The sequence below is a fragment of the Hemitrygon akajei genome, chromosome 23, assembly GCF_048418815.1.
Source record: "Hemitrygon akajei chromosome 23, sHemAka1.3, whole genome shotgun sequence".
Lineage (NCBI taxonomy): Eukaryota > Metazoa > Chordata > Chondrichthyes > Myliobatiformes > Dasyatidae > Hemitrygon > Hemitrygon akajei.
In genome coordinates, this window is record NC_133146.1 from 19,263,377 (window position 1) to 19,276,408 (window position 13,032).

Consider the following 13,032-nt stretch of genomic DNA (forward strand, 5'->3'; position numbering starts at 1 on the left):
TTACCTCTCTCCCTCTCTTTCTTTCTCTTTCCATCCCTCCCCTCCCACATTTATCCTCTCATTTAGCTGCTCTGCCAAATCTGACATGGTTTTCAACTGGCTCATTCATTCTCTCCATCTCATCCTCAGTTTCTGTCTACTCCACTGACCCCCAATCCATCTGCTCCCCTCAATAACAGTACATTTCATTTGTCTGCTTCCACTGCTCAGGGTGAGAATGAGGGAACCTTTAGCCTGAATCTTCAGGTCAAAGTTCCGGGCCATGAGCTGGGGCCAGGATTCCTCTACCTCTCTCCAGATCAGCAATATTTGGCTTCTGTGGCCAGAGATGGATTCATTCAATTACGATATGCTAAAAACATGGTAAGCAGCACTAGAGAGCACGTGCTTGGATTCTGTTATACACCTTATTGCTGTCTGTGGTCTGAGGCAGAACACAAAATACAGTAGCATTTTGCTTATTTTTAGAGTCATGGAGTCTTGCAGCCCAGAAGTAGGCACTTCGGTCCAATTCACCCAGTAAGCTAGACCCATCTGACCCTGTTTGGCCCATAGCCCTCTAAACCTCCCCTATTTGTGTATTTTTCTAGATGGCCTTTAAATGTTACTTATGTGTCCAACAACCACTATTTCTGGTAGCCCAATCCAAATACACACCACCCTTTGTGTGAGGAAGCTGCCCATGGTGTTTCCTTATAAATCTCACTCCTCTGATTTTGAACCCTTGGTTTCAGCATCCCTGCCCTGGGAAAAGACTCTGTGGTTTCACTCTGTCTATGCCCCTCATTTCTTATATACTGTACCTTTGTCAGGTCACCCCTCAGTCTCTTACTTGCAGAAAATAAAGTCCTAGTCTACACAACCTCTCGTAATTCTGTCTCCCAAGTCCACTTGAATGTGTTCACGTATCTGTTTTGAGCTGATAGTGGCATAGAGGTCTCTATGCCCTGTCTGGGCACCACCAGATGGAATAAAAAGTGAAGAAAAGGATTTCTAAAATACCGCAATGAATGTCACATTAAGCTAGATCCATTGTCCTTACAGAGGCAGAAAAATAGTGGGCAAAGGGGCAAGCCAGGAACAGAGTAATTAGCAACAGGAGTTTCGTGGTGTATAAATGCAGACAGGCTCAGATACTAGGAGCTGTACTGTGGGCTCTGTACACAACTCGCAGGAGAGAGATATGAGAGGGTAGGAGGAGATTTCCAGATTTTTATGTTGGTTCAAGTCCAATTGCTATTGAGATACATTGTAGTATGTGCTGGGAAACATTATCAGTGACGTAACCTGGGGTCATCAGGTGTTTTGCGACTTTCAAAATCAGACACCATTGCCCAGTCAATCCAGCCGGGTTGATCAGGCCCTGGCTTGTGTCCCAGCAACATAGGTCCACGGATCACACCTCTTGATCCATAGCCATATGGCGCCTCACTTGGCAGCCTCTGGGACAGTCCTGATGACTCTTTCCTTTGCAGTCCCCATAATGCCAAGTAAACAACAGGTTCTGCAGAGTGAGCAGCCAGAAAAACCTCTACATCCCACCTCTGTAGGCTCACATCTTGCCCTCCACCCCTATCTCTGGCATGGCTCTACCAGCCCCTGGTATTTGGCTTTCTTCTGCTCAAAGGCCTCCTCAATCCATTCTTCCCAAGGCACTGTCAGTTCTACCATGTTTCTGAATGAGTGTGCATGTCAAGCCTCGATAAAGTCAGGAAACTTTAATTGCTTGCCAGGATCAGTAGTCAGATACTGGAGCAAGCAAGTCTGCTGGTGATCTGGGCTGAGGTTGTGGTTGGTCTCTAGTTTTGACAAAGGCTGTGGACTCTCTGGGTTGGTGGAGATGCGTACTGTTGTTAATGGCCGTAGAGATACTTTCTGCCACTGCCTTCAACACCAGGTCATGGTGCTAGCGGTGGCATCCTTCTCCCAAGATTTTTGGGCAGAGAGGACATGTTTGTGCCAAACTTTTGCACCAAGCAAAAGAGGTTCACTGGACTAGGCAGGACATTGTACACAGCTTGCATCATGAACTTGATACACTGGGCTTCAGCCTGCCAGATGTTGGACCAGATGTTCTGCTTCAGTGCACCCTCCCACCTTGCCCAAGTTATCTGTTGCCCCATTCCTACCATCCTGGTGATAAGCACTTCGTCAACAGCTTCTGGCTCCTCTTCCCGGACCAGTTAAGTCACAGAGTAGGGAATGTGTGTTGGCAAAAATACTGAGCAGGCAGCTGAATCCATGAGAATGCAAGGACAGATCCATAGACTGCTCGGTTCCCTAAGCCTGCTCCACTGCTGATCCTTATCCTAGAGTCATAGATTCATAGAGCATTACAGCACAAAAAAACAACCCTTCAGCCCATCTAGTTCATGCCAAATTGTTATTCTGCCTAGTCCTGTCAACCTGCCCCTGAACCAATAGCCCTTCATATCCTTGGCATCCATGTACTTATCCAAACTTCTCTTAAATATTGTAATAAAACCCACTTCCACCGCCCTCAGAGTGAAGAAGTTCCTCCTCAGGTTCCCCTTAAACATTTTACCTTTCTCTCTTAACCTATGACCTTTAGATTTAGTTTCACCCAACCTCAGTGGAAAAAATGCTTGCATTGACCCCATCTTGCATTGCTAACACAGATACCTTGTGCAGGAAGGCACAGAGTCGACTGTACTTCCTAAGAAGGTTGGCGTCATTCAATGTCTGTAGTGAGATGCTGAAGATGTTCTATAGGTCAGTTGTGGAGAGCGCCCTCTTCTTTGTGGTGGCATGTTGGGGAGGAAGCATTAAGAAGAGGGACGCCTCACGTCTTAATAAGCTGGTAAGGAAGGCGGGCTCTGTCGTGGGCAAAGTACTGGAGAGTTTAACATTGGTAGCTGAGCGAAGGGCGCTGAGTAGGCTACGGTCAATTATGGATAACTCTGAACATCCTCTACATAGCACCATCCAGAGACAGAGAAGCAGTTTCAGCGACAGGTTACTATCGATACAATGCTCCTCAGACAGGATGAAGAGGTCAATACTCCCCAATGCCATTAGGCTTTACAATTCTACCGCCAGGACTTAAGAACTTTTTAAAAGCTATTATTAATGCTTTTTGAGATAGTGATTTAGATGCATATCATATTTTTTACTGAGTTAAGTATTGTATGTAATTAGTTTTGCTACAACAAGTGTATGGGACATTGGAAAAAAAGTTGAATTTCCCCATGGGGATGAATAAAGTATCTATCTATCTATCTATCTATCATCTATACACCTCATAATTTTGTATATCTCTATCAAATCTCCCCTCATTTTCCCACACTCCAAGGAATGAAGTCCTAACCTATGTAACCTTTCCCTATAACTCAGGTCCTCAAGGTCGACCTTCTGCATTACCTTGCATGTCATAATTCCCTTGGAGTTAATCTCCTTTCCATCCAATTAATTGTCACCACCCATCACCAGGCTCCCTCCAAAACACATGTCTCCTTCTGAACTTGGCCCTTGCCATCCCTGAGCTTAACTGTGGGTAATTACACCGACTAATGGGAAACAGGCTGAAGGTTGTTGACACCTTCTCCTAAGTCAATAGTCATCTCCTCTAACTGTTGCTCCATTAGACTGGTGATGTGTCATATCAGCCCATAATCAAACCCCAAGTTCCCCAGCTACTTCCTGCTTTCAGCATCTCGTCTTCTTCTGTAACTTCACATCATCTAAAAATGTTAGATTTAGAGATTAACTCTATTTTTAACATATACACCAAAACATTGAAGCATACAGTGAAATACATTGTTAAGCATCAACAACCAATTCAGTCCAAAGGTGTAATGAATGGGGGATGGGGGGAACCCAGCAAGTATCTCCATACTTCTGGCACTAACATAGCATGCCCATAACTTACCCTAACCCATATGTCTTTGAAATGTGGAAAGGAACTGGAGCACACAGAAGAAATCCATGTGGTCATGGGAGAAAGTACAAACTCCTTACAGAATTGAACTCCGATCACTGGCCTTGTAAAAACATTACATTAACTGCTGTTTCAGAATGTTGCTTTTGTCTGGCTACCTAATTGCCATGAAACGTTCTCACCAACATCTCTTCACTCAGCCCCAAAACAAGGTGGCACAGTATTGTTGCAGGTACAGCTGGTTCAGGGATTTTAACTGTTTGCACATGACTACCAAATGTTTCTCCTCCCCAGGAGATATACTTCACAACACAGTGTCACTCCTACCATTCAGAAGGACTGAAGTCGATTATGTTTTCATTGGATCGTCAAACAGTTCTAACCACTGGCATCCATGATGGCACCCTGATTTGCTTTACAGCAAGGTAAGTTACTTGACATAGGAATTAGGGAAAGGCCAATCATCCCTTCCAGCCTCTTCCATCTATTAGGTCATGGCTGATCTGGAAAGCTCCATCCACTTATCTTGGTTCCACTTAATACCTTTTCCCAAGAAAAAATGCATCATTCTTGGTTTAGAATTTACAATGGGTGGCCAGCTTCAAGATCTGTTTAGAGATTTCCATTCCTACTTGTATTAAGGAGCATTTCCTCACTGTCTCACATTTGACACTGTCAATATTTTCAATTACCTATTTGCAATCTGATTGTTGGTCAGCATTTATTCCCCACCCCCCACTATAGTAATTCTTCTAGAGATCATGCTCCCATGGTGCAACCACAAAGGGGAGGGAGTGTCAGGGTTCAGGGGAATCTGCAGGACATGAACTTTTCCTGTATTCCTGATACTCCTGGAGATTTCAGGTCTAGCAAGTGCTGTTAGAGCATCTGGAATGTATGATAGAGTGTGCTATGAAGGGAATGAGGGAGTGGTATGAATATTTAGGATGGTGGATGGTGGCCCTATTTTGTCTTGGATAGTGTAGTTTCATTCAGGCAAGAGGAGATATTCCATCACATATGGCTTTCACCTACTACCTAATTAACTCTCATCTCTCAGGCATTTGCCAAAAGATCAAGTTTTTTCAATAGAATCTTGCTATGATGAGGTGGGTTAGAGTTACAGGCCTTTCTTTGTTCACAGCTATCCTCTGCAATTCTGATAGTTACTTCCTTTAGTTTAAACTAAACAGGAGGGGGCACATCTCTATCAAAAGGAAATTGATAAGCGACGTGTGAAAAGCTGGAACAGAAAATGTAATCAGAAGTATGCAGCTCAATGCACATCCAGAGTTGGTAAGCTGTAAAAAAATTCAAAGTTTAATTGTCTAATTGAATGCACTTACCATCTGCAGTAGATAAATGAGTTAGCAGAGTCAGATGGCTGATACTGAGATGTGGTTGCAGGGTGACCTGTACTCAATATTCTTGGTTCCTGATAACGGTTTCTGATGAAGGGCCTCGGCTCGAAACATTGAATCTTTATTCCTTTACATAGATGCTGCTTGACCTGCTGGGTTCGTCCAGCACTTTGTTGTGTTACTCTGGATTTCCAGCATCGGCAGAATCTCTAACGTTTAGGTACAAGAGCAGAGCTGAGTCATGATGTAGAGGCAGAGAATAGTGGTGTACTCTCAATTTTTGTTGAAATAATAAACAGCAGGGGAAAGAAGACAAGGGAAAGAATGGTCTACAGGACCCAAAATGTGACTTCTCAACAGGGCAGTGCGTAAATGGGTAAATGTCTGGACATGTTAGAAGGGAAATGCAATTGTCATGGGGGATTTTAGCCCTCGGAACCAAGCTGGCAAAGGCATTGAAGAGCAAGAATGTGTGACGTGCATTATGGACTGTTCCTCGGAGCAATAATTGCAGAGCCTATCGTAACAGAATGGTTTAGATTTGCTCATGAGTAATGAGGAATTGTTAATAAAAGAGCTTGTGAGTAAAGATCCCCTAGTGACCACAATATTATCTATCATATTCCAGAGGCAGCATTTGAAGGTGAACAACACAGGTTCAATGGCAAAATAAGCGCAATTGTATGAAGGTAGAGTTATCTAAAGTGGACTTGAAAACGAAGCTAATAGGTTAACGGGGTTAGATGAACAAGGTTATGTGGACAGGGTTAGATGAACAAGGTTATGTGGACAGGGTTAGATGAGCAGTGTTCTACTTCAGCAACTGGTTCATAATTCTCATCAGGTATTTATCCCAGATAAAGGATTGCACGAGAAAGAGACACAGTTTGGTTAACGAAGGAGGTCAAGGATAATGTTAAATTGAAAAGTCGAGCATACAGCGTGGCAGCAACTAGTGGTGGTTTTGGGGTTTCAGTAACAATAGACTAATAACTCATAGGATGGGATGAATGTCTCGAGTGTGGAACATCTCGAGAACAACGCTGGTAAGTTAATGACAGAACACCCTAACCCTAATTACAGAAAACAAGGACATGGAAGGTACATCAAATCAGTAGTTTTGCATCTCTTTACCATGGAAGAGATAGCAAATATGCCCAAGATAAGAGATGGATTAATTTCAAGTAACATGGAAGAACTTGTAAAAATCCCTATTACAAGAAATAATGTGTCAGAGAAACACGTAGAGCTAATGGCAGACACATTGCCAGGACCCGATGACCTACACCTGAAGGATTCAAATGAAGTGGCTGCAGAGGTAATGGTATCATTGGTTGAAATTTCTCTTGAACCAGAGTGAATAACTTCATTCACCCCAACACTGAACTGTTCCACCATCTACGGGCCCACTCTTAAGGACTCTATAACTTGTGTTTTTGATATTTATCACTTTTTTCATTATTATTATTTTCTGTTCCTTTGTTTTTGCACAGTTTGTTGCCTTTTGCACATTGGTTGTTTGTCCATCATTATTGTGTGCGTGATTTCAATGATTCTATTGTGTTTCTTTGTATCTACTGTGAGTGCCCACAACAAAATGAATCTCAGGATAGTATATGGTAATACATAAATTTATTTTTAACTTTGAAAATTTTCAAACCTCACTAAATTCTGGAAGGCACCATAAAATTAGAAACAGTTAATATGGCATCCTTGTTCAAAGAGAAAGGAAGATAAAAGGTGAGAAACTACAAGCCAGTTAGTTTAACTGCTGTTGTTAATAACCAGAGGAAACAGCTACAAACAAGGGAAAATCTGCAGATGCTGGACCCAAGCAGGCTAAGCAGCATCTATAGGAAAAAGTACAGTCAACGTTTCGAGCGAAACCTTTCAGCAGGACTGAGGAAACAGCTAATCAGTTTGCAAAGTTGAATATAATCAAACTTAATCAACAAAATTTTTATGAAAGACAAGTCATGTGTGACAAATTTGCTTGTGTTTGAGAATGTGACCGTGAGAGTTGATAGAGGGGAACTGTAGATTTAGATTTCCAAAAGGTACGAGGGGTGATTGATAAGTTCTTGACTTAAGGTAGAAGGAGTCAATTTTAGAAAACCTAGCACATTTATTTTTCAACATAGTCCCTTCCTACATGTACACACTTAGTCCAGCGGTCTTGGAACATACATAGAAACATAGAAAATAGGTGCAGGAGTAGGCCATTCGGCCCTTTGAGCCTGCACCGCCATTCAGTATGATCATGGCTGATCATCCAACTCAGAACCCTGTACCTGCTTTCTCTCCATACCCCCTGATCCCTTTAGCCACAAGGGCCATATCTAACTTCCTCTTAAATATAGCCAATGAACTGGCCTCCACTGTTTCCTGTGGCAGAGAATTCCACAGATTTACCACTCTCTGTGTGAAGAAGTTTTTCCTCATCTCGGCCCTAAAAGGCTTTCCCTTTATCCTTACACTGTGACCCCTTGTTCTGGACTTCCCCATCATCGGAAACAATCTTCCTGCATCTAGCCTGTACAATCCCTTTAGAATTTTATACGTTTCAATCAGATCCCCCCTCAATCTTCTAAATTCCAGTGAGTATAAGCCTAGTCGATCCAGTCTTTCTTCATATGAAAGTCCTGCCATCCCAGGAATCAATCTGATGAACCTTCTTTGTACTCCCTCTATGGCAAGAATGTCTTTCCTCAAATTAGGGGACCAAAACTGCACACAATACTCTAGGTGCGGTCTCACCAAGGCCTTGCACAACTGCCGTAGAACCTCCCTGCTCCTGTACTCAAATCCTTTTGCTATGAATGTCAACATATCATTTGCCTTTTTCACCGCCTGCTGTACCTGCATGCCCACCTTCAATGACTGGTATACAATGACACCTAGGTCTCGTTGCACCTCCCCTTTTCCTAATTGGCCACAATTCAGATAATAATCTGTTTTCCTGTTCTTGCAACCAAAGTGGATAACCTCACATTTATCCACATTAAATTACATCTGCCATGAATCTGCCCACTCACCTAACCTATCCAAGTCACCCTACATCCTCTTAGCATCCTCCTCACAGCTAACACCGCCACCCAGCTTCATGTCATCTGCAAACTTGGAGATGCTGCATTTAATTCCCTCGTCTAAATCATTAATATATATTGTAAACAACTGAGGTCCCAGCACTGAGCCTTGCGGCACCCCACTAGTCACTGCCTGCCATTCTGAAAAGGTCCCGTTTACTCCCACTCTTTGCTTCCTGTCTGCCAACCAATTCTCTATCCACATCAATACCATACCCCCAATACCGTGTGCTTTAAGTTTGCACACTGGTCTCCTGTGTGGGACCTTGTCAAAAGCCTTTTGAAAATCTAAATATACCACATCCCTTCAGTATACGGATCCCTTCTTTGTAGAAGTGGTCCACAGCAGGGGTGATTGATAAGTTTGTGGCCTAAGGTAGAAGGAGATGAGTTATACAGCTCTCGTTACATGCGTATGCAGGTCAACTCTTTGAGTGAAAATGCAGAAAGTTTGAAGTTAATAACTCATCTCCTTCCACTGTGGGCCATGAACTTATCAATCACCCCATGCTGTGGACCACTTCTGGAAGTCCAAGACACCGACTTCTATAAAGAAAGGATCCGTATGCTCCACGACTGCTGGACTAAGTGTGTAAATGTAGGAAAAATAAATGTGCTAGATTTTCTAAAATTGTCTCCTTCTACCTTAGGCCACAAAGTTATCAGTCACCCATCGTATTCAGTAAAATGTTACATAAGAGCAGGGTCTTAGCCCAATTTATTGGAGGAAGTATGTTAGCATAGATTGAAATTATTTTGTAAAGTATAAAACAGAATTGGAATAAATAGGGTTCTTTCAAGGATGGAACTTTCAAGGATGGCTCGGAGATAGGTTTTTGTCCCTCAGATGATGTTGACCTGGAGGTTGGTAACTGATGTAAGATTTGTAGGTGTATTGATGATATGAATGTCAGTGGAAGGACATGTTGTGATGAAACCACTATGTTTCTGTCACAGCGTATAGATAGACTGAATGACTGGGCAAAAACCTTTCAAAAGGAGTGAGGAAGTAGAAGGTTATGCACTTCAGTAAGAAAGATAAAGATTAGCTTTATTTATCACACATATATCGAAACAAACAGTGAAATACGTCATTTGCGTCAATGACCATCACAGTCCTAAAATGTGCCAAGGCAGCCTGCAAGTGTCACCACACTTCCATTGCCAACATAGCATGCCCATAACTCATTTACCCTTAACCATATGTCTTTGGAATGTGGGAGAAAACTTGTGCGGTCATGGGGACAACAGATAGCAGCAGGAATTGAACTTCGATTAATGATCACTAGCTCTGTAATTGTATTGTAACCCAACGACCATGCTACCGTGCCACTCCCTGCTATGCTGGCAGTTAATCTGAAGATTATTGCCTAAACAGCGTGACGCTACAGATGAATGACAGTGAAAGGGATCACATGTTGTAGTGCACAAGTTACACCTGGTTAACAGGCAGATCCAATAGGTAGTTGAGACAAACAGTATAAGGATCTCCATCAATGTCACCCATCAGCTTTCTCTTTTTCAGAATGAATTCCCTGGGCTGTTCGGCTTTTCCCATCAGTCAGACCTCTGGTTTAGGGTTTGGCTATCTTCTTCTCTGCTCTGCTAATGATGGTTAATTTTTGTAGCTTTGACATGACAAATGCAGTGCAGATCAAGGCAGCGATGGAATACAGTGACTCCACAATTACGTTGCTGAACCAGACCTCCAAAGTAGAGAACAAAGTCCTAAACCTGATGGAACAGATGCAGCATCTGGTGAGGAATCATTTAGATTTCAATGAGGCAAAATAAAATCAGTATTATCATTTATATATGACTCTCCACAGCACCATAAGACACAGGAGCAGAATTAAGCCATTTGACACATTGAGTTTGCTCCACTATTCCATCACAGCTTATTTAGTTTTCCCTCTCAACCCCATTCTCCTGCCTCCTCCCCATAACTGTTGAAACCTTGACTAATCAAGAACCTATCAAGTTCTGCTTTCAATATACCCAGTGACTTGGCCTCCACAGCCATCTGCGGCAACGAATTCCACAGATTCACCAACCTTTGGCTAAAGAAATTCCTTTGGCCCCAGACTTTCCTAATCTCCTACTACTGGAAACATCCTCTTCACCTCCAGTCTATCTAGGCCTTCTAATGTTCTATCCCCCTTGGTTTAGCCCCTTCCCACCAACACTTCCCATGCTCTTGATCTACTCAACAACTTTCAATTCCCTGGCCCTGACCACTTAATTTTCTCCATGGATGTCCAGTTCCTATACACTTATATCCCCCATCAAGAAGACCTTAAAGTTCTCTTCTTCCTCGGCAAAAGACCCAACCAACCAGTTTCCCTCCACCATCACCTTCTTCTGTCTGGCAGATCTGCTCTTCACCCTTAACAATTTCTCCTTCATCTCTTTCTACTTCCTCCAAACTGCATTGGTGCTGCTTCATGCACCCATGCTGAGCTTGTCAATTTCATCAACGTTGCCTCCATATTCCATCCTGCCCTTAAATTCACTTGGTCCATTTCAGACACCTCTCCCCCTTTTCTTAATCTCTCTCTCTATTTCTGGAGACAAGATGTCTACTGACATCTTTTATAAACCTATCAATTCCTAGGGCTAACTTGACTATACTTTTCCCCTCTCTGTCCCAAGCTATTCCCTTTTCACAGTTCCTTCATCTCCACTACATCTGTTTCCAGAATGAGGCTTTCCTTTCCAGGACATCAGAGGTATCCTCCTTCTTCAAAAAATTGGGTTTCCCTTCCCCCATCGTAGATGATGCCCTCACCCGCATCTCCTCCCTTTCCTGGGCATCCACGCTCACTCCTTTTTCCCTCCACCTTAACATGGACAGAGTTCGTCTTGTCCTCTTCTATCACCCCATGAGCCTTTGGATCTTCTCCACAACCTCTGCCATCTTCTATACGATCTTACCACCAAACACTCTCCCACTCTCTGATTTCCATTATTCACTTGTCTATATTATTCACTCTCCCCACTAATCTCCCTTCTGGCACATATCCCTACAAGTGAGAGAAGTGCTATGCCTGTGATGAGAGGCCTAGGTGAGGATGGTTAGGACCCAAGTGCTGGACTATCCAAGACTAAAATCAAAACTTGCTACGAGACTGAAATGAGGACAGGGTTCTAAACTATGCAGTAGGTAAGAATCCAAAGTAGAGCTGATGATTGGGCACCAAAGCTCAATTCAGGTACCCTTTAAATATTAAAATCCTGATGCCAAAACATGCCGCAAATTTGCATGTGGGCCTGAGTCCTTAAAGTGGCTGCACCAGCTATACATATTCTGGAGAGTCAGCGTGTCTAAACCCCAGAAACTGGCACGGTCGGGTGCATATCATAACACCAAAAACATGACTCGAATTGTGGACCCTGTTCTGACCATGTCTACCAGAAATCTGTGGATCCTGAAGACTTGACGCAGGACAATCTCAATCATGTCTGCTGCTGATGGTACTTTCTCCAAAACAATGTATTTGCTGGCCTTTGTAAATCGATCTACAATTACCATGATGACTGTCTTCCCCTTGGAAGGCGGAAGACCCGTGACAAAGTACATGGAGATAGTTCACCCCGGTCGGTAGGTCAGAACAAAATTGAACCAGTTAAAAGAGAAGAAACCACCTGGCCTGCCTGGAATTGAGATGTTTGGCCCCCTGAATATAAGCTAGGTTCTTGTGGTCTGTCCATACAATAAAAGGATTCTTGGTCCCCTCAAGCCAGAGATGACATTCCTCCAAAGTCAACTTGACCGTGAGCAGCTCTCAATTTCTGATGACATAGTTCACCTCTGTTGGGGATAGCCTCCTGGAGAAGGAAGGACACGGGTGTGGTTTATTGTCCGAAGGTGTCATTGAGATCCACCGCCACGATGAAGGGAAGTCTGGGTTAGGTGAAACCAAAATGGGAGCTGTTGTGAACCACTGTTTTGAGTTCTGCAAAAGCAGCATCCACTTTGGTAGTCCAAACAAATGGGCCCATGGATCTCTTAGTGTTGTCAACAGAGTCACCACTAAGCTGAAGTTCCTGATGAATGTTCTGTAAAAGTTGGCAAATCCCAGGAATCATTGGACTTGTTTCACATTGGATGGTTGTAGCCTATCTCTGACTGCCTGCTTCTTAGTAGGGCCCATCTTGAGAATGCCATTAGAGATGATAAGCCTCAAAAATGAAACAGAGGTTACGTGAAATTCAGATTTCTCCAGCTTGACATAAAGTCCATGACCTAGAAGCCTCTTTAAGATATCTCTGATGTGAGCAACGTGCTCCTCCATGGATTTCTAGAAAATTAAGGTAGCATCCAAGTAGATGAAGCTGTACTTATGGAGAGCATCCCAGAGCCTGGAAAACTGCTGGCACATTCGCAAAGCTGAAGGGGATAACCAGCTACTCATAGTGCCCTGTCAATGTGTTGAATGCAGTCTTCCACTTGTCACCCTACTTTCTGCAGATTGTACGCACTGCATAAGTCTAACTTTGAAAATACTCTTGTCCTTTGAGAATCAAAGGCAGTATTCATGAGTGGAATGGGGTAAAGATTCTTCACCATTATAAGAATCTGCCCTCTATAATCAATGCACGACCACAGGCTCCCGTCCTTTTCCTATATGAATTAGAAGCCTGCGCCGGCTGGTAAGGTGGAGGGCCAAATGAATCCCATGGGATG

General features: G+C 43.2%; 1 protein-coding gene across 2 annotated transcripts in view; it reads left to right on the plus strand.

The window, feature by feature from the left end:
* Positions 1 to 13,032, plus strand: part of cfap43 (cilia and flagella associated protein 43) — a 120,043-nt gene that overhangs the window by 51,877 nt on the left and 55,134 nt on the right. Inside the window, exons 15-17 of one of the 2 annotated variants that reach the window (XM_073027081.1) lie at positions 211 to 363; positions 4,193 to 4,323; positions 9,974 to 10,103. In XM_073027081.1, coding sequence (XP_072883182.1) covers positions 211 to 363; positions 4,193 to 4,323; positions 9,974 to 10,103 — 414 coding nt within the window. The remainder of the gene's footprint in view (positions 1 to 210; positions 364 to 4,192; positions 4,324 to 9,973; positions 10,104 to 13,032) is intronic. The other variant, XM_073027082.1, reaches the window with a different exon arrangement.